The 26,636-nt window shown below is 54.4% G+C and overlaps 3 protein-coding genes across 8 annotated transcripts; 2 read left to right on the forward strand and 1 right to left on the reverse strand.

Annotated features, from left to right (window-relative positions):
• Positions 1-118: 118 nt before the first annotated feature.
• On the forward strand, positions 119-14,165 carry STAP2 (signal transducing adaptor family member 2). Of its 5 annotated transcripts, none has more exons than XM_054717500.1 (13): positions 119-289; positions 2,441-2,512; positions 2,654-2,776; positions 3,636-3,692; positions 4,391-4,491; positions 5,008-5,142; positions 5,403-5,472; positions 5,563-5,665; positions 5,786-5,860; positions 6,689-6,844; positions 6,932-7,033; positions 7,108-7,182; positions 13,912-14,165. In XM_054717500.1, the coding sequence occupies exons 1-13, from the start codon at positions 188-190 to the stop codon at positions 14,016-14,018; spliced, it is 1,278 nt and encodes a 425-aa protein (XP_054573475.1). In that variant the 5' UTR covers positions 119-187; the 3' UTR covers positions 14,019-14,165. The 5 variants fall into 5 exon arrangements, with proteins under 5 accessions (XP_054573475.1, XP_054573478.1, XP_054573476.1 ...); XM_054717503.1 differs by lacking the exon at positions 13,912-14,165 and adding an exon at positions 12,340-12,417; XM_054717501.1 differs by lacking the exon at positions 13,912-14,165 and adding an exon at positions 7,437-7,612.
• On the reverse strand, positions 7,998-19,462 carry FSD1 (fibronectin type III and SPRY domain containing 1). 2 transcript variants are annotated; one of them, XM_008150609.3, is made up of 13 exons: positions 19,448-19,462; positions 18,401-18,496; positions 18,100-18,231; positions 17,278-17,379; positions 15,581-15,603; positions 15,253-15,374; positions 14,531-14,740; positions 10,611-10,709; positions 9,724-9,883; positions 9,316-9,395; positions 8,395-8,646; positions 8,204-8,292; positions 7,998-8,108 (listed from the first exon to the last, which is right to left on the reverse strand). In XM_008150609.3, the coding sequence occupies exons 1-13, from the start codon at positions 19,460-19,462 to the stop codon at positions 7,998-8,000; spliced, it is 1,491 nt and encodes a 496-aa protein (XP_008148831.1). The 2 variants fall into 2 exon arrangements, with proteins under 2 accessions (XP_008148831.1, XP_028015231.2); XM_028159430.2 differs by having other exon boundaries at positions 8,051-8,108; positions 8,486-8,646.
• A 990-nt stretch (positions 19,463-20,452) lies between these two features.
• On the forward strand, positions 20,453-26,091 carry TMIGD2 (transmembrane and immunoglobulin domain containing 2). The gene is given in 6 exon segments (XM_054718357.1): positions 20,453-20,497; positions 21,572-21,825; positions 21,827-21,927; positions 25,255-25,423; positions 25,883-26,014; positions 26,016-26,091. Coding segments are annotated over 6 exon segments (777 nt in total).
• The last annotated feature ends 545 nt before the right edge of the window (positions 26,092-26,636 follow it).

A 26,636-nucleotide genomic window follows, 5' to 3' on the forward strand; every position in this document is an offset into this window, starting at 1 on the left:
ACCAGAGAGTCTGGGATTTCCCTAGGATCATTGGACCTGCCCCGGCCCGCCCCGCCCTGCCCAGCACCGGCAGGGGAGGGAACTCGGGAGCTGACAGAAGAGAGGAAATTCCCTTGGAACCTGTTCCTCTGCTTCCTGGCCCCGCTTGTGTGCTGGAGGAGAGGCCAGGCCAGAGGCCCAGCCTGCCATGGCCTCGGCCCTGAACCCACCCCGGGCCCCCAAGCCCAAGTGTGCCCTGCCCTCACACTACCATGAGAGCTTCCTGGAGAAGAAGGGACCCCGTGACCGGGTAAGGTGGGGCAGGGAACCTGGCCCCGCTGGGCTGCCTGGCCAGTGAGGCACCTCTCTGAGCCTCGATCTTGCCACCTGGCCAAGGAGGGCGGGGTGGGTGCGCGATGGGGCAGGGCATGGGCTGGCCGCTAGGAAGGGTTCTGTCCACCTGTCTGTCTGTCTGCCTCTGTGTCTCTGACTCTTATTTGATCTCTTTCTCTTTCTCTTTGTCTCTCCCAGCCTGTGTCCGTCTGTGTCTCTCTGCGTCTCAGTCGCTGTTTCTGTCTGTCAGATACAAACAGGATCGGGACTTCCTCGAGGAAATGAGGAATTAAATTAATTAGTTCCCCTTCCCCCAGCCCTGAACTTTGTGAACCTCCGCTGCAGGGGACAGGGTTCGGACAGTTGTCAGTGGGGACAGTGAGAGCTGGTGGCAGCCACGTCCAGCAGGACCAGATACTGCGGGCCAGTGTGCGCATGCGGGCATGGGTGTGTGTGTGTGTGTGTGTGTGTGTCTTGCTCAGAAACAAGCCCCGCCTCTTGGTTCCCACTAAGGCCCCATCTCTCCCTCCCCACTCCCTGTATTCATTCCTCTTCTCCTAGAACCCAAACCAGCCACCCCTGCTTTCCCGCACACCGCCCTGACCTTGTCATTGCCGTTCCCTCCTCCTCTTCTTGGGGCTCCATGAGCCCGAGTTCCCTCCCGCCTGGAAAGCACCAAGAGGCAGTCACCAGTCACCGTGGTTAAGAAAGACCATGGGCCCCAACGTGCGAGACCCAGGTTCACCTCCATGCTCCACCCCTTCCTGACTCCCAGGCCTTCTACGAGTGGTTCTCCATCTCCGTGCCTTAGTTCCCTCGGTAATAAAACGGGTAGGACAGGGCCACAGACACAGTTACAGGAAGGGGCAGCCCTTAGCTGGCCGAGGACATGGCTCAGGACTAGCACTGGCTCTTTACATCAGTGCACCCCGTTTTCACAATAGCCTCTAAGGTAGATACCATTAGTATCACCATTTTATAGGTGGGGAAACTGAGGCACAGAGCGCTGAAATAACCTGCCCAATGACACATAGCTGGTACATGACAAAGCAAGTCTGACAATACGGAGTTCGATCACTTATTACTTTATTCCAAGTGCCTGGAACCGTGCCTGACACAGAGCATGTCTTCAGGCAATGTTAGTTAAATGTATGAATGTATCTATGGACGGATGGATGGTTGAGAGAATAACTGTCCATATAAGCTATCCTCATTGTCATTGCAGACTAATTAAAGCGATTCCTCCTTCAGGAAGTCTTCTCAGATTTTCCAGTTGGAGGGCTACTCTCCTCCTCTGTGATCTCCTGGCCCAGGGTCTGTCCCTCTCCAGGGCCCTAGTTTTTCTTCCTGGAGGATCTCAGTATCTGTGCTTTCTCTATCCTCTGGAACATGACATATTTAGAAACAGAAGCCATGTCCCACTTATTATTTTGCCTGCAATAGAGCTGGTTGCTGCGGAGTAGTTGCTCATGGAAAATTGGGTGAAAAGACCCTAGAATCTTACAACCTGAGCTGTATCAGCCACTTAGACATCCAGAGAGTTAGGGCATTTGGAGTTCAGAATCCTGGTCGGTGGGGGAGGAGAGGGGAGGGTCCTGAATCTGCAGACCTCCTAGAGTCCAGAACCGTGTGAAATTCTGAGACGATGGCCTCAGCACCTATCTGAGCACCTGGCACCCAGGAGATGCCAATAAATATTTATGGGGAGGATAAGGGGCCAGGGAGATGTATGTGTGTGTATGGGTGCTGGATGGGTCAACAGATGTAAGGGTGGGTGGGTGGATGGATCTTCATAAAGCCAGTTAGCGAAACTGACTCCTAGAACAGCCCCCTCCATAGACTGAGGGACTGTTCTGGGTCCCCCATCCTATCAAGGTTCCCTTTGGTCATTTATCAGAGAATAACAGATCCCCAGAGGCTGGGCCATGAGAGAGGAGGGCCTCCCTAAGAAGGCAACATTTGTTCAAAGACCCAAAGCAGGTAACAAAGGAAACCATGTGAAGATCTGGGGGGCAGTGTCCAGGCAGAGAGAACAGCTACGGCAAAGGTCCTAAGGCAGAAATGGGTGGGTTGGAGGTACCCAGTTGGCCAACTCACATCCTTCTCTTTCTCCCCCTCTGTTCCCCAGGATTACAAGAAGTTCTGGGCTGGCCTCCAGGGCCTCACTCTCTATTTCTACAATAGCAATAGGGACTCCCAGGTAAGGATGCAAATGAGGGCCCAAGAGCTGGCCCATCCTTGACCCCAGGGACCAAGCAGAGGGTACCGGGTGGTGTGGCCAAACCAGGGAACGTGAGGGACCACAGGTCTGGTGCTCAGACACCTGCTTCTGTGCCCCCAGCACGTGGAGAAGATAGACCTTGGAGCATCTGTGAAAGTCACAGATGAAGCTCCCTGGGGGAGTTCCCATGACCCTGCTGTACATTTTAACCTCTTCGTCCGGAACCAGGAGATCAAATTCAAGGTAGGTCCCTTGCGGGGAGGGGTGGGGCTGGGGGGGAGAACCTGTTTCCCCATCACACGCACCATTAACACACACTAGCAAGGAGTCACACAGAGTCTAACACTGGATTGGTGATACCGGGCAAGTCACTTGATCTCTCTGGGCCTCAGTTTCCTCAACTGCAAAATGGGATAATATTATAAAGTACCCAGAACAAGATACAGTTCACAAAGATCATCACTGCCATCATTCAGTCTTCCAACAAACATTAATGAGCACCTACTGTGTACCAGACTTTCCTCTAGTTGCACAGCAGTGGACAGACAATTAAAAATCCCTGCCCCTGAGGAGTCTACAGTCTAGTGGTGGAAGCACACAATCAACTATACCAATGTGTGAAACATATGGACTGTCAGGTGGCAGTGGATGCTAGAGAGACAAGTGCTAAGAGGACGTGAATACGAAGTCCTCAGATAGGACTATGCCTGGTGTGTTAGAGGAACAATGGCTGAAACAGAATGAACGAGGGGGAGGGAGGGAGGAGGTGAAGGCTGGGAGGGGACTGCGCAGGTCGTGCAGGGCCTTGTGGGCCGTGGAGAGGACTTGCTTCTACCCTGAGGGGGGTGGGAGGCCTGGAGGGTTTAAAGAATAAGGAGGTACATGATCTGAATTACTTTTTTTTTTAATGTTGGTGTGCTAACATTAAAGAATAACAATCCACATTAACGACTTATATTCAGACATCACCCTAAATTAACCTGTCTTAACTCATTTAATCTTCAAACAGCCCTTGGAAACATGAACTGTTCAATTCCTCACTCCCATTTCACAGATGAATAGACTGAACCTAATCAACATGGACTTTTCCTTCCCTCCCTAGGTAGAGAGCCTGGAGTCTCGGGAGATGTGGAAAGGCTTCATCCTGACAGTGGTGGAGGTCAGAGTGGTCACCCCCTGCCCCTCTCTCTCCCATTCCCCAGTAGTCCTCCTCAGAAATCCTCTTTTCTTTCCATCCTTCACTCCCCAAATAAGCCCCTAGAGTCTCAAGCAGGTCTCAAACTGGCATTCTACAAACCGAATGTAGTCCATAAACATGTTTTGTTTTGCCAACGAAGTGCTATTTTTTAATTTTTAAATATTTTATTGATTTTTTTTTTTTTTACAGAGAGGAAGGGAGAGGGATAGAGAGAAACATCGATCAGCTGCCTCCTGCACACCCTCTCCTGGGGATGTGCCTGCAACCAAGGTGCATGTTCCCTTGACCAGAATGGAACCTGGGACCCTTCAGTCACAGAGCCAAACCGGTTACAGCATGAAGTGCTAATTTAAAAGTCAGCTACCATCACTTAAAAACGAGGATTTTAGTCAACATTCCTAATTTCTATTTTACTCATTTGTTTCCTCCCTGACCCCTGCAGCCTGGAGAGTTTGAGACACATTCTAGCCTCTGCTCTGTCCTCCTCCCCATCACTGAAGTCTCTCTCTCTGCATCCTCTCAAAACCTCTTTGCCCTTGAAGGTGTAGGGCAGCTCTGGAGCCCCCAGACCCAGGCTCCCATCTTGGCTCTGTCCACACTCTGCCTTCTGTGACATGGGCACAGCTGCCCATTCCACAGCTGCCCTGATCGCCCCGCAGCTCCGTGTCCCGTCCAACTTGACTCTGCTGCCCGGACACCTGTACATGATGGCCGAGGCCTTGGCCAAAGAGGAGGCGCGTCGCGCGCTGGAGATGCCCTCGTGAGTGCCCGCCTCGCACGCGGGGCTGCGGGGTGGGGGTGGTGTGAGCGGGGTCTCCGGCCGGGTCTTAAGTTGAATACAGGGCTGCATTCGTGCTGCAGCGGGGATTAGGTTCGGACTTGGTGTTTGGGGGCTGGTCTGGGCCCCCAGTGGAGGGTCTAGGTGCCTGGAGGACCGGACTGTGCGCCTCCGGAAACGGAACCGGGGGCTGGGGCAGAGCAGGGTCTTCTGGAGGAGGAGGTGAGGTTGGGTCTCCGAAGGCGGCGATTCTAGGTTCCCTGGGGAGGGTCAAGATCTCCGGGGGAGGGTCTAGTTGCTTGAGGGGCCCGGCTGGCCCTCCAGGGGCGGGTCTGGGTGCCCAGAAGGCGTGGCTGGTTGTCGGGGACCCGGTAACTAGCGGGAGGGCGAGACTGGGTGTCGGAAGCGGGGCTGTGAGCGGGGCGGGGCTGTGTCCAGGGGCGGCGGTACGTACGGGAGGGCGCCTGGGTGTCCTGTGTGAGACGCGACCCTCCCCAGGTGCTTCATGAAGGTGAGCCGGCTAGAGGCGCAGCTGCTGCTGGAGCGCTACCCCGAGTGCGGGAACCTGCTGCTGCGGCCCAGCGGGGACGGCGCGGACGGCGTGTCTGTCTCCACGCGCCAGACGCTCAGCGGGTGCGCAGGCGCGGCTCGGGAGGCCGGCGCTGGGGGTGGGGTGTCGAAGGAGGGGCGTGGTCAGACGTAGGGGCGGAGTCGAGTCCTAGGGCGCGTCAGCCCGGGGACCGAGTCCGAGCTGGGACGGGGGAGGATTTGGGGGCGGGACCAGAGGTCCAGGCAGGAGAGGGCGCGGTAGGTGTGCCGGGGGCGGGACAGAGTGAGGGGCGGGGTCTCCCCGGGTCGGAGACCGGGCACCCAGTTGCCCACTGCACGTGCAGGACGCCGCTGGTCCGGCACTACAAGGTGAAGCGCGACGGCCCTAAGTACGTGATCGACGTGGAGGAGCCGGTGAGCATTGGGGCGGGGTCTCGGGAAGCACACGGGCGGGGTGCGCGCCCCGCCCCAGCGGCCCTAACCGGACCCCTTATCCGCTTCCAGGTCTCCTGCGCCTCACTCCAAGCCGTGGTCAACTATTTCGTGTTGCAAACCAAGAATGCGCTGGTGCCCTTCCTACTGGACGAGGACTATGAGAAGGTGCTAGGTGGGTGAGGACTCAGGGGCCCAGTCCCTGCCTCTCCCGCCTCCAGCCTGATGGGGACTCCCTTGGGTCAGCCCCAGGCCCTGCCGCTGCGCCTCCTCCAGGCAGCCCTCTCTATTCTAGGCTACGTGGAGGCGGATAAAGAGAACGGCGAGAGTGTGTGGGTAGGACCCTCGGTACCCGCGGTCCTCTGCCCAGGTGATGCCCCTCCCCAAGGCAGCCACTGGGGCAGAGGGTGGAGAAACCTAGGACCCACATGGTGCCTCCTGTGCCCAATCTTGTACCCAGAAATTACCCAGACCCTGCCCTCTGGGGACTTCCAGGTTGTAGAGGGGGCAGACAGAGCTGGATACAGATAGTAGGCCGAGATGGCACTGAGGGGGACAGAAGGTGCACATGGAGTAAGAACTACCCTGAGATGGGAAATTAAGGGAGGGTGTTGGGAAAGGCATGGGAGGCAATCGAGCTTATGGAGCAGGAGGAAGAGGTTAGAAACAGTATGATCTGCCCTGGGCTGGGCAGATGTGGGGGGGGGGGGCCCATGTATGTATCTATTCATACGCACATGCCACAATCACCAACACAGACTGTGTGACCTGAATAATCAGACCCATGTAGACAACAGCTCCACACATGCACGAATGCATGTGTCATGATTCTGTTCCATCTAGCACACATGCATACCTTAAGCCACAATTATGTGTACACAGCACAAATTCAGACATTTATAGACACATGAATGTACACATGGAGACAAGTACCCCAGCACAGACTTTAGCATCCATGCACTGTTATACATATTTATATTTAACTTATTCAAGCTCACGCAGTGTTCATGTTTATGCTACACAGGGACACAAACACACAGACTTATAAATGGACATGTTTGCAGACACATGTGCACAGGACACTAGCCTGTATCCAGGCATGTACACACACATTCCTGCTCAGAAGCACACAGACCCACCCTGGGGTCTCCCTGCACCATGTGGGTCCCCAAAATTACTGCTGTTTCCCACCCACCAGGTGCTGCATCCCTTGCCGGTGGCCCCAAGCAGCTACCTCCTGTGCCCGTCATACCCGAGCCCAGACAGCACAAGCTGCCCCCGCCACTGAACCCGGATGAGGACTATGTGATCCCCATTAAAGATGCCCCAGCTGCCGACTATGAGAACAAGGATGGTGGGTGGGGGACCAGGGGTGGCTGAGAGAAGGGGCAGGGGGAGCAGGCTCACGGCCGATGTGACACACGTATCTTTGTCTATGCAGCGCTTGTCCCTGATTGGCCAGAGGTTCGGAAGCCCAAGCAGTGTCACCCAGCCCCAAAAGTTCAGGCAAAGCCTCCAAAGCCCCCCACTGGACCTAAGCCAGGTAGGGGACCCTCTTCCCCAGCCCCTCCCTCATGCCGTGGAGGGCCATTCTCAGCCTTTACCTGCCTTCTCCAGAGCCCAGGGGCCTCACCAGCGGCCTCGTCAAGAAGCTGGCCATTAGCTCAGCACAGGCTGTCTTCCCCACAACAGGTACGGGGCCTGGGGGGCCGATGTGGGAGGGGTGTGCGCTTCACAGGCGTGCGACCTGTGCAGGCACACAGGACCCAGCACTCCGAAGGGCCTGTACTTGGTCTAACGCTCTGCTGTCTCCATCTCAGAATTCCTCCTGCCTCTTGAACACATTTTCATCTTGCGCTGGGGCCCCGCGTATTTCTGTAGCCAGTCCTGGGTGGATGGGGGTGGGGCAGCACGGACTGGGGATTCTGGGTGCAGCTGATGTCTAGGGTACCCACCCCCCAGGGTTGGGCAAGGTGACGGCAGAGCTGGAAGAGAAACTGCAGAGGCGGCGGGCACTGGAACATTCACCTGAGCACCCTGGGGATTAACGGGCCAGACTCGGAGCTTGGCACGGCAGTCAGATGGATCCCTCCTCCCAGAATTAAAGTTCAAGTGACCCAAGGCCCATGAGTGTGACTTGGCTTAAGTGGGGCAGTGAGGTGTTCATCTGCTGGCTCCATTCACTCCTAAAGATCGTCAGCTCAGCAAAAACTGCCATCTGACTTTGCCAGGAAAGCCCATTTTACAGCTGGGAAAGCTGAGGTCCAGAGAGGGCCGAGGCACAGCCAGTGCCACCCAGCCCCAAAGAACCAGCAGCACCACTGGCCAGTGTTTGACCTTTATTGGGAAGTGAGGTGGGGAGGAGGGCCTGCCCAGGTGCCTGCTTCCTGTTGGTGACCCCCATTAGGAGTTAAGGCTCCAAGCAGCGAGTGAGAAGAGGGTGCCTGGCTGAAAACAGCCAAGACCTGGTGGTGGCCCCCAAAATCAGCCCAGCCGGGTGCACTGGCCTAGGTGAGGCTGGTATTGGAGCTGCTGGTGGCACTGCCTCGCTTCTGTAGGCAGCGCACGGAGCTGGGGACCTGCAGGCCTGTCGTCACCTGGAAGCTGCCGCACCAAACCTGGGAGACAGGGAGGGGAGAGAAGGGGCTCGGCAGCAAAGTTATCACCCAGAGGGCCGCCCCCCCCCCCACCTCAGGCCGTGAGGGGACCTTACTGTGAAAGCAGGCAGCAGTGGCTGAGTGAACTTGGCCTTGAAGGTGTGCAGCAGCTGTTTGGTGCGGGCATTGTAGAAGGACAGGAGGCCTGGGTGGAGGGCAGAGGGGCAGGGGACCAGTTAGAGGGTTTGCGGCAGAGAGACCAGACAGGCAGAGGTGGCTGGAGATGCCAGCTGGGGCCCAGGGTCACCTTGGTGGAAGTCGCAGTGCACGCCCAGGCAGTCAGGCACGGGGGCGTCCAGCACCTTGGCCTTGTTGGCATGCTTGGCGGTGAAGCTGACCTGCAGCCAGTTGTTGATGTGCAGGCACCAGGACGCCGCGGTCTTGCCTAGCTGCTCGAAGCGGCCGAGGCTGCGGTAGGCCACCCCCACGCCGAAGGCCTTGCTGTCTGGCTCATAGTGCACCTCCCAGTAATGTTCCCCGCCATCGATCAGCGTGTCCCCTGGGGGGCAGGGTGGGCAGTGAGAACAGGGTAGAATAGGGCCCCAGGTGCTCTTCCACAAAGGGGCAGCCACCTAGGTACTCCCCAGACCACAGCTATTCCCTCCACATACTCCTTGGTCCCCAGCTATTCCTTCCAGATATTTCCCAGGATTTATCAACTTCCTCTAGATACTAAGTCCAGATTCTCTCCAAGCTTCCACTAGTCCTTTCAGATTCTCTACAAGTACAAGCTACTCCTTCCAGATACTTCCAGGCCTTAAAACCCCCTTCCAATTCTTCCCCATGTTCCGTTACTCCTCCGTCCTCAATTCTTTCCAGAAACCAGATAATCCCCAAACCTTTGCTCCTGGCTGATTCCAAGTATTCCCATAGCCCTCAAGTCCTACTGGAGTCCAGACACTTTCCAGGACTCCAGACTCCTTGTTGCTTCCCAGACTCCCAGTTTGCTCCTGGTGGAGACCAGGTTCTTCCAGGCCTCAGCTTCCCTTCCCCTCCCCAAACCTTCCCTTTCCACCAGCACCACAACACATGTTATTGGGACCATTCCCAGAGAAGCTTTGTTGACGGCTGCCTCAGTTTCCCCAGCCAAAGGAGTTCTCTCCCACACGGCAGCATCAGAGCCCTGGCCAGAATTCCCCACTCCCCTCCAAGCTTCCCCCCTCCTTACCTAGCACCGTGTAGGACTCAGCTGTGAAGCGATCCCGTCCCCCACGACCTGAGGGTATCCTCTTGGGAGACGGAGTACCTCTGTGGGTGACAGGGAGGGGAGCGCTCAGTTCAGCCCTCACCTCCCGTACCGGGATGCTTCTCTGGTCCACCCCGGCCACTGAGGACTTCTCATCGGTCCTTGACAGTATTTGGTCCTTTTCATATACTGGGCCCCTGACCTTCCTTGTCTGGAAAACTGTCCAGCCGTCAATACCCCGTTCAAAGCCTCCTCTCCCTCGATTCACTATTTTGGCTCCCCAGCTCCACGTCCCTCCCTCCACCCCAGCCTTGCCCACACTGGGTTGTGTGTTCATGTCCATCTTGACCGCCGCTACCAGAGACTTAGGGAGGGGAGGGGGCAGGCTACCTGGCTGGGGAGTTGACGGGAGACGCCGTCCGCCCCTTGCCATCTTTCTCTCGAGCTTTGATGTCCTGCACCTTCCCGCCCATGGCGTCCCACTCCACGGAGAGATCATCCACCCGAAGGTTCTGGTGGGATGTGGATGCATCCAGGCGGAACATGAACGCTGGGGCCGGGCAGACGTGGGAGTCACAGAGATGGGGAAACCCGGAGAGACACAGAGACAGAGACAAACAGTGACCAAGACAGACCATGACAGGGACAGAGAACGGAGAGAGACGAAGGAACAGAGACCAGACAGACAGAGATAGAGACGACAGGGAGAAAGACACCAAAGGACACCAGGCGGGGAAAAGGGAGGGGGCAGACCATACAGACAGAGGAGGAAAGGCCAAGGGCTTGTTGTCTGAAGGCTTCCCAGGCCTGGAGCCCTTTTCAAACCACTCGTGCTGCCCTGTGCTTCCGTGGGGGTTAATCCCAGGAACGGCGGTGGGCAGCAATGGGACAGTTAAGCTAGACTGAGAAAGGCCGTGCAAAGGCGTCACTGTGGGAGGCTAAGAAGCTGTCTGCACGACTGACACACCCTCCCCAGTTCTACAGAGCACTTACTCACTTGGGGGAGGGAGAGAGGAAGTGTGTGTGTGTGTGTGTGTGTGTGTGTGTGTGTAAACCATCCAGGTATAAAGGGATCAAGAGCAAAAGTAAAGGACAAAAGCAGGTTTATACCAGACACTCAGGGTGCGGACTTCTACTGGGGGCTAAGCTCTGAGCTTTCTGGCAGCCAGGGCAAAAAGGGCCACAGAATCCTGAAGATTCTCATTTCACACCAGTCCCTGGGGCCCCAGGAGTGAGGGGTTACAGTCAGAGCCAGGGTAGGGGTGGGAGCCAGTCACCTGGTGTCTCCAGAGTCACCGGCTCGGAGAACTCGCCTGCAACTGCCTTATTACAGGCCTTCACACGGAAATTCATGTATTTCATGTCAAACTTGAGACCTAGGAGACAGAGGAAATCTCAGCATAGACTCTGAGCAGGAGGTTAGAGGTCCCTGTGTCCCCTAGTAAGCCCGCCACAGCAGACTCCTCATTCTAAGGAGCACCTTGCAAACAACATCTTAACTGAGAAACCTTGCCCACAAACACCTGTGGAGCTATCAATTACTTGGCTCCGCACCCAACCCAGACTGGCCAGAGTCTTCCCTAGGACTCTGGCTGGTACCGGGAGCAGAGCAGAGCTGGCCAGCTCGGAGGAAGTGCCTCCAGGGAAAACTGTCAGCGCTCTTGGCTCGTCTCCTGGAGAATGCAAGTCCCAGAGGCAAAAAGTGCAACCCCTGGATCTAGCCATACCTGGTTACTTAGGAAAGATTTTCCCTACTACCAGGATATATCTCGCCCTCCCTTTCTGTCCTTTTTTAAAGGTTTCTTCTGCTCTTAAAAAAAAAATAAAAGCTGCTATCGAGCTGTCCCCTCAAGTTAAACCTCTTTGGAGGCTTAGGAACACCCTCTTCGCTGCCCCCTCAATCTGCGCCCCCACTCGGGCCTCGGCCTCGTCAGTCCCCACCTTGCTCACTGACCACTCTTCCCCTCCCAGAGCACTGTCTTTCCTTGGCAGCCAGAGCACTGCCCTCTCCTGGCTGCCCTTTCTGGTTGCTCCCCATTGGTGTTTGCAGGCCCCCTCCCCCCCCCCCGCCCAACCCCCCTCCCCTCTCCCAGGTTCCCACCCAAACTGCCTCACTTTGGATTCCCTTCTCTGAATTCAGCAGTTTGCTCAGCAGCGCCATCTACTGCTCCAGAGCTAAGACTGCCACTCAGAAGGCTTGGATTCAAATATGGAACATGGCCTAGAGTCACTCACTGTGTGCCTCAGTTTCCTATTCTGCCAAAACAGAGATCATATTCCCCGTGCTGAGCAGGGCTCACATGAGGATGAGATGAGTTGAGAAATGGAAATCATAAACACTTAACCAAAACCCTCCTGTCTTTCCAAGCAATCAACGAGATAGTAGGTTGATTGCAAATAACCACATGGGTTATTTCCATAGGTGAGCACATTCACATATTCCTCAATACCACACACCTTTTAATAGATTCAACTTCCTACCCTGAGGAACTAACTCACTAGGAATTTTGTGCAAGGCGAGAGAGTGTGGCTATAAAAAGGATGCATCAGAAAGCCTGTGACAGCAGATCTATACCTGGATTGTGGTGGCAGTGACAAGAATTTGCATGTGGGGTAAACTTGCATATGGGATTACACACACACATGAATGAGGGTGCGTGAAACTGGTGAAATGTGAATCAACACTAGAATGTAGCCATGTCAGTTTCCTGGTTCTGATATTGAACTACAGCTATATAAGCTGCCACTACTGGAGGAAGTGGGACATACCCAGACAATGGTCAGCCTTAAAAAAGGAAGGAGCCCTAACCGGTTTGGCTCAGTGGATAGAGCGTTGGCCTGCGGACTCAAGGGTCCCAGGTTCAATTCCAGTCAAGGACATGTACCTTGGTTGCGGGCACATGCCCAGTAGGGGGTGTACAGGAGGAAGCTGATTGATGTTTCTTTCTCATCGATGTTTCTGACTCTCCCTCTCCCTTCCTCTCTGAATATATTTTTTTTTTAAAGGAAGGAAATTCTGACACGTGCTACAACATGGATGAACCTGGAAGACATGCTCAATGAAATAAACTAGTCACAAAAGGATAAATACTGTTTGGTTCCACTCCTATGCGGTACTTGTAGTAGTAAAAATCAGAGGAACACGAAGTCAAATAGTGGGAGGAGAAATGGGAGTTAAGTGTTTAATGGGGACAGAGTTTCTTAAAGTTTTGCAAGATGAAAAGTTACAGAGATGGATGGTGGTGATGGCTGCACAACAATGTGAATGTACTTAACTATACAGCCTAAAATGGTTAAGCCTGGCTGTGGTAGCTCAGTGGATTGAGCATTGTCCCATGGACCAAGAGGTCCTGGGTTCGATTCCCGGTCAGGGCACATGCCTGGGTTTCGGGCTTGATCCCCAGTACATCATTGATGGTTCTATCTCTCCCTCTCCCTTCCTCTCGGAAATCAATAAAAATGTATATTTAAAATGGTTAAGATTGGACATGCTCTCCCTCCCAGGAGCACGCCCAAGCCTCCCCGGCCCTTCTTTCCCCGTTCCTAAACTCAAAGGACCCCACAAAGCTTGCAACCAGGGCAGCAATGAGCAGCGACAGCTCATCCAGGACTAACCCCTCCGAACCTGTTCCCAAGACTCCCTTTTCTCTTTTTTTGAAAAGTTTTCACCTAAATTTATTATTTAGCTACACTTACTCCCTCCATGTAAGATGCAATTTTGTTGGCAAAATTTTTCTTCTTTCATCCTGTGCAAGTGTATTTATTGTCTCCTTTAAATATATCTCTGACTTCTTAATCAGCCAGCGCAGCCCGGCCTAGGCTCATTCCCAACCTAGTCCCTCTCCTGTTATCCTAGGCCCTTCCCCAGCTTTAATAAGTGTCCTCTAGCTCTAGCCTGTTTGGCTCAGTGGATAGAGAGTCGGCCTGCAGACGGAAGGGTCCCAGGTTCGATTCTGGTCAAGGGCATGCACCTCAGTTGCAGGCTCAATCCCTGGCCCTGGTTGGGGTGCATGTGGGAGGTAACCAATCGATGCATCTCTCTCACATCTATGTTTCTCTCTCTCTTTGTCTCTCCCCATCCCTTCCACTCTCTCTAAAAAATTAATGGGAAAAAAATCCTCGGGTGAGGGTTAACAACCAAAAATGACCTCTAAAATTAAAAAAAAAACAAAAGAGGTTAAGATGATAAATGCTATATGTATTTTACCACAATAAAGATTGAGGAAAAATGGGGTGTTTATTTTGATTCCCAGGCAAAGGATAAACCAGTAGCTTCTCAGGCCATCTTGTAGGCTGGTGGCTTTTCCTTCCCGCAATTAGCATACTTATTATTAACTATGTTTGCTAATTACAGACCAGGAGCAGGCTGATTACAGCCCAGGAGCGGGGGTGCTAGTTATCCTGCCAGCAAGGCTCTCCCGGCCCTGAGGGTTTCCCTGGCTCAGGATGGCTCTGACACCCATCTCTTTCCCCCCTCAGACCCTCCCCTACCAGCTGGGTGGACTCCCCCAAGCTTTTTTTTTAAAATATGTTTTTATTGATTTCGGAGTAATAACTGTTATTACTACTTCCTGATAGAAACATCAACACTGCCTCCTGCACGGATCAAGCCGGCAACCCAGGCACGTGCTCTGACCAGAATCAACCACAATCTCTTGGTTCATGGGAGAATGCTCAACCACTGAGCCACACTGGCAGAGCCTTTCTGCTTCCTTGTACCTGCCAAGGAAGTCCCCACATACTGAGAGGGTGGCCCCAGAACACCAGCTCCATGAGGGGAGGGATTTTTGTCTGCTTTCCCACTACTGTAAGGACAGCACCTAGTACAATGTAGTCACTCAATAAACTTGATTGAATGAATGAATGAATGAATGAATGATGGGGAATAGAGATAAGATGTGGATAGAGGGTGCCTTCTTCCCCTGTGTCCCCTCATCTGTAAAATGGTGATAAGCCTGCCTGTTACATGGGGGTGAAACGTTTAGCACACAGTGAGCCCTCAGTAAGGGCTGCAGCTGCCATCATCAGTATCCTTGTTATTTCTACTTCCTGCTACTCCTGATCAGTCCATCCAGGCTGCTCTCACATCCATGAGTATTGGGGATCACCCACCAACCTCCAGCTGGTTGTCAGGGAAACGGGAGCCCAGAGGGATTGAGCGGCACAGGGGGGTGGCAGCTGGGCCGAGCCACCGTACCGGTCAGGGTGTACTCCGTCTGCCGGATGCCCTCCACCACCATCCAGGGCTGGTCCTCCTTGAGACGGGGCGGGCCCTCGAAGTTTGTCCGCCGGTACTCCAGCACGTAGTGGTCAATCTTGCTGTCCTCCTCCGGCATGCGCCACACCAGCGTCACACAGTTGTCTGCCACCAGAGACTCGGCCAGGTCGATCACAGGGGCGCTGGGGACTGACCAGGAGAGAGGGGGGAGGGGTCAGGACCCTGCACCAGCAGGGCAGGCCCTGCTGAGCCCTGTCCACAGGATAGGCCTCCTTGGGGATGAAGCCTTCTCTGGATCCCACGCATGGGGGACCCCTCTGAGCTCAGGGTTCCATCAAAGAGTGAGGGAGCGGGGGGCAGAGCTTTTTCAGGGTTCATCCAACAAATGGCTGGGCCTTTTCAGGATTCCACCACTTACAGGTAGAACATTTCCAGAATTCTCCACCAGCTAGGGGCGTGGCCTCCATGGAACGCCACCACTGCTGGGCGGGGCCTTTGGGGCTCTGCCACCAGGGAGGGGCTTCCTCAAGATTCCACCAGGTGTGTGGCCACCTCCTGGCACCAGGGGGGCTTCTTTATGGCTCCACCCAAGGGCATTCTTGGGGTTCCCACACCTGGCTGTCAGCCTTACTCCAAGCCTTGTCTCAGGGCCTCCCAGGCTCCCAGCCATTCTCTGAAACCCTGGGGCGATCCCCTCTCACCCGGCAGGAACTTGAGTGCCTGTAGCATCCTCCTCTCCTGGGCAAAGTCTACCATGAGGTGACTCATGTTGTCGCTGACCTTGGCTTTCAATGACAGCCGGAAGGCAGGGGCCATGGTCACACTGCAGGGAAGGAAGTGGAGGCAGCCTGCTGGCAGGCATCTCGGGGTGGGGGGGTGGGGGCCCTGGCCTGGTCCTCCAAGGTGTGGAGGTGACTCCCTCCCCCTGGTTTTGGTCCAGTGCTCTGGGCCAAGAGACCCTCACCTGGGTGTCCCCACCGTCATACCAGGGGCGGGGCACTGGGGTGGGGGCCAGATCCAGTATCTTACCCATCTTTGAGTTGCTTGGCAGCCTAGAAAGAGGGACAGAATAAAATTCAGAGTTGTCTAGACTGAATTAGAAAGCCACTGCACAGACAGGAAGACTGAGGTCCAGCGTGGCAGCCATTTGCCAAAGTCCCCAGCACTGGGGCAGAAACCCTTGGCTGCACCCTGAAAGGGCAGAAGGGCAAAGACTGGCTCCACCCCTCCCCCACCTCGTGCCCAGTGCCCAGAACATACAATTGGCAGAGTTAGCAAATAAAAAATACAGGACAGCCAGTTAATTTGCATGTGAGATCAACAATGCTTTTTTTAGTATAGGTATGTCCTAATCTATATTTACAACATACATATACAGTAAGTCCTCACTTAATGTCAATAGGTTCATATATATAATTTCAGAGAGGAAGAGAGAGGTAGAAACATCAATGATAAGAGGGAATCATTGATTGGCTGCCTCCTGCACATTGGACCGAGCCCGCAACCCAGGCATGTGCCCCTGACCGGAATCGAACCTGGGACCCTTCCGTCCGCAGGTGGACACTCTATCCACTGAGCCAAACCAGCTAGGGCGTCAATAGGTTCTTAGAAACTGCAACTTTAAGCGAAATGATGAGTAATAAAATCAACTTTATGGTAGGCTAATTGATATAAACAAGAGGTAGGTTCCTATAGCCTATTTCTGGTCACAAGAATATCACCAAACTTCTAAATAAAGACCCCAAACACTTCTAATATTAAACATGGAAATAACTGTGAGCTGTACACCCATTAAGAAGGATTAACAGAAACAAGAAAGAGAATGATTTTCCAACCTCCTGTTTCCAGTTCAGGGTTGCAGGTGGCCGGAGCCTCTCCCAGCAACTCAGGCACAAGGTAGGAACCCACCCGGGACAAGACACCTTTCCATCACAGGCGCACTCACACCCACCCACACTCGACCCAGACTGGGGCCGTGTGGCCACGCCAGTCCCCCCACGTGCACAGCTGTGGGATGTGGGAGGGAACTGGAGTCCCTGGAGAAAACCCACGCAGATATGGAGAGAACATGCACACTCCACACAGAGAGTGGCCTCAACCAGAATGTTTTCCCCACATCCATGTTATAACAGAACAACTCTGAATAAAACAGTGTTGTTCAAGGACCTGCTGTACTAAATATTGCATGGGATATAGTACACTAAAAAATTACTCCTTGTTAAATTTCAAATAAATAATTACTATTTTAATATAAATATGTCCCATGCAACATTTGAGAAATACTTATATAAACATTTGCATGGGATATACTTACACTAAAAAATCATTCTTTGTCAAATATGAACTTCAGATTAACAACAAATAATTATTATTTATTATTTTTAAAACTTTTATTTCTTGATTTTCAGAGAGAGAGAGAGAGAGATTTGTTGTCTGACCAATCCATTCATTCACTGGTTAATTCCTGCATGTGCCCTGCGCAGGGATCTGCAACCTTGGGTCACTGGAATGATGCTTCAACCACACCATCTGGCCGGGGCCAATAATTTATTTATTTTTTTTTAGTGTAAGTATGTCCCAAAGATCACGTGGAACATACTGATACTAAATATTGCATGGGCCATACTTTACTAAAAAGTTACTCGTGGTGGATATGAAATGCAAATTTAACGGGGTGTCCTGTATTTTGTGCGGCAGCCCTACCAGCATGGCTTCTGAGGCCCCACCTGAGGAAAGTCTTCTCTGTCTGTGGCCTGCAGGGTCTGGTTGGCCGTCTCCAGAAGCTCCTCAGAGCTCTCCAGGGCCCGAGTGCAGGCAGCCAGCTGGTTCTGCGGGTGGCAGGGCACTGAGGGAGGAAACCTCTCACCCCAGTGCATCAAGCCCTCCCAGGCCTCCCCACTGCCTTTGGGATTCAGGGCACCACACCCTTCTTCCACTCCAATGGGAGAGGGAGGCTGGAGAAGGGTGGGGTGTTGCTCCTCGAGGAACATCAGAATCACCTGGGGATCCTTCCTCACTCACTCACATGCTCAGGCCACACCTGAGCCCAGGGCTCAGCATCCCCGGGGATGGGCGTCTGGGGTGTTAGGAAGTTGCCCAGGAGGTTTCAATACAGCCCCACCAATCCCTCAGGAGCCATGGGGGGTGTCTGGCCATCAGATCTGGGGGACCAGTGGGAAGGGCTGAGAAGCTGGAGTCCCTGGGTGAGAAGGGGAGGGAGGAACAGCCAGTTGTGGGGGCGTGGCTGTGGCAATGGAGAGAAGCGGGTGGAATGGCCGGGATTAAGAGGGAGAACAGGTGGGTGGGGGATTGACAGGTCATGGCCAAGGAGGGGTCAGGCAAGAGACCAGGGAAAGAGGAGGCGAGGCCAACATCAGCAGGGTGTCTGGCTCTGGACACTGGGAACACGGGAGCATCTCCAAGAAGGGACACAGGAAAAGGAGCAGGTTTGGAAAAAGACATGAGGCCACTGAGATCTGTTGAATCTGATGGGTGCGGTGGAGATGGCAACGGGGCCGGGGTCTCGGAGAGTCCCCCGAGACACACACCTGCAGCTCGTAGGTTCGGCTGGCACGGTCCTGTTTTATCTTCATGAGCATCCCCTCCTTCAGCTCCTCCAGGAGGGAGAAAAGGGACTGGAACTCCGCCTCCAGGTCCTCCTGCACCTTGGCTGAGTTCGCCTTGGAGAGACGTTGCAGGTCTGAACAGCCAGGACTGGCCAAAGCCCACGCTCAGATGGGGAAACTGAGGCCTGGACATGGCAGCCGGGCCCAGAGTTCCACAGTTATCAGCAGCAACAGGCTAGCTCATAGGGCTGCCCCCTCCCTCCCTGCCATCACCTGCCCTCACCTCCATGTTCAGCAGCATCTGCTTGAGGGAGTAGATAAAACTCTGAATCTCCTCATTCTTCACAGCCAGCGTGGTGATGATCTTCCGCAGAGCCTCCTGCCCCCACGGGAAGCGCGCGCACACACACAGGCCAGTAAGCCCCTCAGCCTGGCCTCCAGCTCCCTCACTTGGAGCTCATCACTCCAACCTCCAGAGATGCAGGGAGATGTGGGGCCACTGTGCCAACGCACTCACCAGGAGGCAGGCCCTGGGTGAAGCTCTGGTCCTTCCCTCACCCAGCAGGTGGGCACCATGAAGAGACCCATTTTACAGGAGAGGAGACTGAGGCACAGAGTGAGCCTCTCAACTCTGGGAACAAACTCTGGGCGGGAGCACAAAGCCTTCAAACCTCCATCCTGAGGGCCGGGCATGATAAGGTGAGGGGCCAGCTTGGGAAAAGAAACCCCCGAAAGAAAATGATGCCTGCAGCAAATGGGCTAACCTTGGAAAAGGGATTGGCAAGGAGAGAGGAGGAAGCTGAGGAGAGCGGGTGCCAGAGCGCCCAGGTAAGTGGGGAAGGGGGATGGTCTGGAGGAGGGGATGCCGGGAGGGAATGCTGGAAGGGAAGGCGGCGTGGGAGGGTCTTGCTGGGGCCTGTAGCTCTGACCCAAGACTTGGACGGGTCTGTTTTCTGGGGGCGCAGGGTCGGTGGAGTCACCTGTGCTGAGCTGGTGGGGCGGGGCGGGGCGGGGGCTGGGACACCTGGTCCGCAGTCCGGATGGAAGGCGTGGGGGATGGGGTCAGAGCTGCGTCCGGGATACTGGGCGGAGGTGGGGGTGGGGGTAGAGGGGATGCGTCTGAACCCAGGCTAGGATTATGAGGAGTCTGGGCAAACGTGGGGGGCTACGTTCCCAATGGAGGGGCTAGGCTGGGCCAGGCTGCGGCAGGGGTGGAGTCTGCACCGCAGAGCAGCTGCGGGCGGGGGCGGGGAGGGCGCTGCGGCATCCTCCGGCTCCCTCTCTTTGGGTACCCCGAGGTGGGTCCCTCCGCGCCCCGCCCTGGTCTTACCCTCTGGTCCTCCATGGCTGCAGCCCAGCTCGTCCCGGCCCGGCCCGCGGGCCCCGCGCTCGCTCTTCTTGTCCCCAAGCTGGCTGTGCCGCTGCCGGGAGCCAATGGCCCGCCGAGCCCTCGCCGCGCTGCCGCGCCCCCCTTCAGCGCTCCATCACTGGCCACAACGCGCAGGCGCGACCCCCACCCAATGCGGCAGGCTGGGAAATGTAGTCCCGCGCTGGGGTCTCCGAGAGAAGGGACACCCCTAATCCCTCACCCACCCACCTCCAAGCCCCCACCCCCAGAACCTGGGGCGCACTCGGTGACATTGGTGATTGGCAGTGATGGCTGAGCTGAAGGGAGCCTGGAGCTGGGAGATAGGATGTCTGGGTTTGAACCCAAGCCCTGCCCTGTGACCTAGAGCCCATCCTAATCCTCCTGGAGCCTCAGTCTCCCCACTGGATCACACACACTGCTGCGCACGCGAGAATTCTACCGAGAACTGGCCCCTGAGATCTGGCCCCTGACGACTCACAACCTTGCATTGACTGAAAAGCCAAGGCCTTTGCCCAGCGGATGTTCAGTCTTCCAATGCCTTCTTTCCCTCCGAGATCCGGATACTGCTATTCCCCCTCCGCTGCTCCCCTTCCCCCTCCCCACTCCCCGCTCCCCACTGCGCATCACCTGCCTTCCCGATGCCCCCCCCCCCCCACCACCACCTCCATCAGGCCAGGTGTGTTTATATATATAGTCTTCCAGAAAGATCTCCACTCAATGGGACACATTCCCACTCACATATGCATATGCCTTTCAAACAAAATTTAGAAAACTTTGGGAAACTGAGGCAAAATGTGGCTGGAAGTGGAGCCCCATGCAGCATTGTTCCCAGACATCTGCTGCCTGCCCAGGTGTCACACCTGCCTCTGTGTCTGGGGCGGAGATTGTGGCAGGAAGTCTGTCCAATGAGAGGGATAGAGGTGGTGGCGGGTGCCAGCCAGGAGAGGAAGGCCTGATGGGCCAGGAATGGGGTCCATGGGCACAGCCCTGGTCCTCCTGGTGCGGTTCTGGGGTGAGTACTTGGGCCTCTCTCCCCTCTGCACCCCCTTCTGTTGTCCACCACTCCAGCTGCCTACCCCTTCCACTCAAAGCTCCTCTAAACCTTAGTGTCTCTGCTCTGCCCAATAAGGTCTGTCTCTCTCTGATACTCAGAACCTTAGGAGAGCTGAAGGGGTCTAGCAAGGGTACTCAGAGGGGGCCCTTAGGATAAAATTTAAACTATGACCTACATACCAGTCTTGGGTGGCCTGGCCTCACTGGCCTCTCTCATCACCACATCACCCCCCTCTGCCTTCCCTCCCTCCCCCTTGCCCGCCTACTGGCTTGTCTTTCTTTTTCTTTTTTTCTAGCACACCACGCTTGATCCCACCTCTGGGACTTTGCACATGCTGTTCCCTCTGCCTGAAACACTCTTCCCTGGATTTCATCTCTCTATCCTCAGCTGCAATCGTGTCTGAAATGCTAGGAGCTTAATGTAAACTCACCCCTTCTGGGGGATCCAACAGGTGCCAAAAGCAAACTCTTCTACTCAGCCCTCCTCTTCTCCCTTTTTACCATTCAGACTCCTGCTCAAATGTCACCTCCCCTGAGAGGCCTTCCCTGACCACCCTCAGTAAGTAGATTCTCACCTCAGCCTAATGCCCGACTGCCACTCCCTCTTCCTTTCCTCCATTATTATACTTATTTCACGATTTCCTGTGTCTCTCTCTGCCCTGGGCCATCAGCTGCCTGAGGGCAGGGATTTTTGTCTGAATGGGTCACCTCTGTGTCTGTGTCCACGGTGTCCAAAACAGGGCACTTACAAAGCGACGTTTGTGTGGCTGAGAGCTGGGCATGTCATAAAGTCCACCCTGAAATTTCACAAGTGCTGAGAGAGTTATACTCATTTCACAGATGAGGCCATTGCACCTCAGCAAGAAGAAGTGAGCTTGCAAAAGGTCATGCAGACAGCAAGGTTTTAACCTCTTACTGCCTCACCGCAGTGAGCTGGCTCTGGGAGTAAGACCACACGTGTACACACACACACACACACACACACACACACACACACACTGAGAAAGGCCTCACTCACCTCTTCTGCCTCCCGCCCTGCAAGGAGCCACAGGTCTGAGTGTGCAACAGGGGCCTAAGTTGCTGCAGGGGAGGCAGGACAGCCAGGTGACCTTGACCTGTCAGGTGGTACAGTCTCAGGCCTGGGAGCAGCTCCTTGTCGGGTGGACCAAGGACAGTGTTACCTTGTGCCCACCGGACATTGCCAGCAGCAACCTCAGCCTGGAGGTCTGTGGGCCTCAGGGACGGCTCTTCCGGCGACCACCTGGCAATCTCACTTTGCAGCTGGACCGCGAGAATCAACCACAGTGGGAACCACTTGTGCTGGGCAACCATGGAGCTTCCTGAGTTGGTGGAGGCCATGGGCGATGGAGCGCAGCTCCAGGGCACAGGTGTGAGAGCAAGTGGGGAGAAGAGGCAGGGACTTGGGAGTTCTAGAATCTTAAGACTGGAATTTCAAACAGCTAGAAACATAAGCTCTACATTCAAATCAGATTTTTAGGAACAGAAATCCTGCAAACGCAAGAACATCAAATCATAAATCACAGAGCCAAAGGCATGCTGAAACTTATAACTCTAGACCAGAGCTCTGGCAAACGTTTTCTGGAAAGGGCACTGTAGTAAATATTTTCTGTTTTGTGAACAGGTGCTCTCTGTTGCAGCTACTCGCTCTGCTTTTGTAAGCCGGTAGAGCAGTGGTTCTCAACCTTTCTAATGCCGCGGCCCTTTAATACAGTTCCTCATGTTGTGGTGACCCCCAACCATAAAATTATTTTCGTTGCTACTTCATAACTGTAATTTTGCTACTGTTAATGAATCGTAATGTAAATATCTGTGTTTTCCGATGGTCTTAGGCGTAGGCAACCCTGCTAGCAGTTCTCTACCTCTGGGTCTCGACCCCCACAGGTTGAGAACCGCTGCTGTAGAGCCTAAGACCATCGGAAAACACAGATATTTACATTACCCACCCTCATGACCTAATCACCTCCTAGGACTTAACAAATGCATTTGAGGCGGGGGGTGGGGGGCGCATATTCAGACCACAGCAATGGATTTGCCTAGCCAGAGCTCACCCATGCACCCACCACCCAGCTCAAGAACTACTTTCCCAGCCCTCGCTGGCTTGGCTCAGTGGATAGAGCATCCACCTGTGGACTGAAAGGTCCTGGGTTCAATTCTGGTCAAGGGCACATGCCTGGGTTGCAGGCTCAAACCCCAGTGAGGGGCGTGCAAGAGGCAGTTGATCAATGATTCTCTCTCATCATTGATGTTTCTCTCTCTCCCTTCCTCTCTGAAATCAACAAAAAGTATATTTAAAAAATAATAAAGCGAACTCTTCTCTCTAAAAAGGAACTACTTTTCCAGCCCACTAGATACCACACTCACGGCCTTCACAGCTACCCCACGACCACCACCACACTGTCCTGATTTCTAGCAGCACAGACCCATTTTTCTGGTTTTCTATTTTATTTCAATGGAATCATAGAGTGTCTTCTCTTTTGCATCTGATTGTGTTTGCTCCGTATGTCTAGAAGACTCATTCATGTCGGTGCATGTGGTAGATATTCCATCATGTGACTCCACTGCCATTTCTCAGCCCGATTTCTTCTGATGGGTCTTGGCTCTCATGATTCAGGCTGCAGTGGCTCCTCTAGAACGTGTCTTTCCGTCAGCATACGTACACAGTTCTGTTGCGCCTGGGACAATTCTAGAACCTCGAACCACAAAATAGAATCTTGCCGTTCTAGAATCCTAGGGCTATAAAATTCTCAGCTCTTAGAACTATAGCTTATAAGGGGTGGTGAACACACTACAATATACAGATGATGTATTATAGAATCATATGCCTGAAAACCTATATAATTTCATTAACCAATGCCACCCCAAAAAATTAAATAAAAAAGTAAAAACAAACGAACAAAACACACACACACACACACACACACACACACACACAAATGAACAAAATGGACATTGCAGACTTAAAAAAATGAAAAGAACTAAAGTGTATCTTCTCTGCCAAAACCGGTTTGGCTCAGTGGATAGAGCGTCGGCCTGCGGACTGAAAGGTCCCAGGTTCGATTCCGGTCAAGGGCATGTACCTTGGTTGCGGGCCCATCCCCAGTAGGGGGTGTGCAGGAGGCAGCTGATCGATGTTTCTCTCTCATCGATGTTTCTAGCTTTCTATCCCTCTCCCTTCCTCTCTGTAAAAAATCAATAAAATGTATTTTTAAAAAAAAAGAAGTAGGGAAATGCAGGGTGGGATTTAAAAATAAATAAATAAAGTGTATCTTCTCATTGGGGCAGATCACTCCCTAAAGAGGCAAAAATTGGTTCTTGGGGAAACAAAGAAAAATTTTCCCTTTTCTATGTATAAATTATAAATATGCACATGATGCACAAATAGATTTGCAGTATATCTGTGGTATTAAAATTTTACGGGGGAAGAAATTAAGATTTTTTTAAAAGACTCCTGCGGGCGGGGGTGGGGGTGACGATAATAAACGGCTGAGAAACCCTGAAATAAAGGAATGAATGGTTCTAGAATCTTAGAACTGCACTCTGGTAAACACTTTCAATAAAGAGACTCTTAGGAGTTTGCAGTCTCAGAGTAGACCAGAGAATTCTGGAACCCAGAATTGAAAGTCACCGACTCAAAGCTGGAGGGAGCTGTCCAGATCAGCTAGGGCAGCTGGGTTGTTTTGCAGATGGAAAAGCTGAGGCGCAGAGAGGGTGCAGTCATATCCAGCGACACACACAAGCCAGCGCAGCGGCGGCTTCCTCTCCAGCCTGGCGCACACACTCCCCACTCTGATAGCGCTGCCTTAGGGCTGACCCTTGGGCGGGGGCAGGAGGCCCACTCCGCTGCAGACGGGGCTCCTGCTCTCTCGGTGGTTTCTGACGGCCTCCTCCGCGTGCCCAGCCCCTATCAGACAATGCAGCACCGCCCCGGCTCCAGCCCCTATCCCACAGAGATGCCCATTCCTCTTCAGCTGGCAGGACCGCCCACTGCCTACCTCCAGGGCAGTGTCCTATGGCTGTCCTGGCCCCCTTACCCCTCCAGTGATGAGGGGGCCGATTACCAGCGAGCAGAGGCACCGGCTGTGAGTTGTTACAGGCAGCTGTGAGGGAACGAGTTGGTGCAGGTCCCGCGCCACACAGTGGCTTTCCCGCCCCCAAACAGCTGTTTCACAGCCCCCAGCACCACTGCCAGCCTGAGAACCTGAAGACGGAGGGTTCAGGTGCAGCGGAAGGAGCCTTGGGCTGGGGTCATGCCAACTATACAGACCTGGAAGCATGTCCCCACTCTGCCGTTCACTGCTGTGTGACCCTGGGCGAGTAACTGACCCCTGATGATCAGGGTGTTGGAGGTCACCGTGAGGATGACTGAAGCTCGTGACCAGGGTATGGAGCTCATGATGAAAATCCATTTGGTCATTAGTCCACAATAACCCAGCAAGATGGGAATGTTACTGTCCTTTCTCAGAAGAGGAAACAGGCTTAGAGTAAGCACCTGCCCAGAGTCAAACAGCACAGCGGGCCCGGGGACCCTGAGGTCCCACACGGGGTGGGAGGCTCTGACCCTGAAGGGCGCAGGAGGCTGGGCCCTGCCACCGAACAAACCAGACCTCCAGCTTCCCAGGTGCGCCTCACCTGGTGTCCCTCCTGCGCCACCCCTGCCGCCTGTGTCTCGCCCACCTCCTGCCCCTTCACCCCAGGACTCTTCATGCTGCTGGAGGCCGGGGTCATGACCTTGGCTGTATCAAGCGGGGCGCCCGGCTCTGGGGCTCCTGCCTCAAGGACGCAGGGGAGGGCGCAGGTAGTGGCGCCAGGGCAGATGGTTCTGGAGCCATCCACTGGGCACCCTTCTCCGAGCGAGCGGCGTAGGTGGGACCTGCAGCCCTTCACCAGGAGGGACTGTGCCCCCATCTCCCACTTCTGGAAGGAGGGAGGGAGGCTGAGGGCTGAAAGAGGGGAAGCGGGGGAGAAGGCTGCCCTGTACATCCATGCTCCTCAGAAGCAGAGACCAAGCCCCGGGGGTGAGCGGAAGAAAAGCCAGGCTCTCCTAGCGGATTGTCCCTTCTTTTTCTCCTTTTTTAAAAAAAATATATGTTTTTATTGATTTCAGAGAGGAAGGGAAAGGGAGATAGAAACATCAGTGATGAGAGAGAACCATTGATCAGCTGGCTCCTGAACACCCCCCACTGGGGACCAAGCCCACAACCTGGGCATGTGCCCTGACCAGGAATCAAACCGCGACCCCTTGGTTCATAGGTCGACACTCAACCACTGAGCCACACCGGCTGGAATGACTGTCCCCTCTTGGTCTTTGTCATCCCTCTACAGCAACATCCTCTGCTGGCCCAGGGGCTCCCAGAGGACTGAGGCCAGGCCTGTGGAGGGGAAGGTGCTGGACACCCCCAGGGAGGGCCAGCAGGGCCGTTCCTTCTATTCCACCGCGTTTCCCCATCCCCAACCCTCGGTGGCATCTGGCCCCCAAACCTTGCCCCAGCCCCAGCCCGTCACCCCACGTCTACAGGCAGAATCTCTCCTGACCCAGGCTTCTCTGGGCAGCCAAGGCCAAGAGAAGTGGGAAGAGGAGCCAGACCCTGGGGACTCAAACAAGACCCCCCAATGGCTACACAGGATGTGACTGGTCTCAGGAGTCCAGCAGCCCCTCCTGAGACCCCTGTCCTTATTTCTTTGACCGTGGACCTCTCCCTTGCCCCCAGAAAACCCAATAAAGGCTCATGAAGAAAGCAAGGCCAGATTTTGTGGCAATTTGGAGGTGCCAAAAAGATTCAAGGGGTCACCTGGAGGTCCCAGGGGGTGGCTGGGGAGGTCCATATGGCAAGGGGGCTCTGGGATGACTCGTCAGCTCCCCCTCTCATCCTTGGAGGGACATGTCCAATTAGCAGAGAAGCGATGCCCCCAGCCTCCAAATTGTGCCCTGAGCAGGAAGCCCCTCTCCCCAGCTGGCACCCCCAGGCGGGCTGGGAGGTGGGGATGAGGAGGGAGGTGTGGGTGAGGAGGGAGATGGGGGTGAGGAGGGAGGTGGGGGTGAGGAGGGAGGTGGGGGTGAGGAGGGAGGTGTGGGTGA

This window comes from Eptesicus fuscus, chromosome 6, assembly GCF_027574615.1.
Source record: "Eptesicus fuscus isolate TK198812 chromosome 6, DD_ASM_mEF_20220401, whole genome shotgun sequence".
In the NCBI taxonomy this organism is placed as follows: Eukaryota; Metazoa; Chordata; class Mammalia; order Chiroptera; family Vespertilionidae; genus Eptesicus; species Eptesicus fuscus.

What these genes read in the sequence shown, in the direction of transcription:
- STAP2 (XM_054717500.1), top strand. Translation starts at nt 188, where the DNA reads ATGGCCTCGGCCCTGAACCCACCCCGGGCCCCCAAGCCCAAGTGTGCC. An exon ending in AGAAGGGACCCCGTGACCGG is followed by an intron (nt 290 to 2,440) that starts GTAAGGTGGGGC and finishes TCTGTTCCCCAG; the next exon opens with GATTACAAGAAGTTCTGGGC. An exon ending in TGATCGACGTGGAGGAGCCG is followed by an intron (nt 5,473 to 5,562) that starts GTGAGCATTGGG and finishes ATCCGCTTCCAG; the next exon opens with GTCTCCTGCGCCTCACTCCA.
- FSD1 (XM_008150609.3), bottom strand. An exon ending in GGCACTCAAGTTCCTGCCGG is followed by an intron (nt 14,741 to 15,252) that starts GTGAGAGGGGAT and finishes TCTCCTGGTCAG; the next exon opens with TCCCCAGCGCCCCTGTGATC. An exon ending in GACGGAGTACACCCTGACCG is followed by an intron (nt 10,710 to 14,530) that starts GTACGGTGGCTC and finishes TCTGTCTCCTAG; the next exon opens with GTCTCAAGTTTGACATGAAA.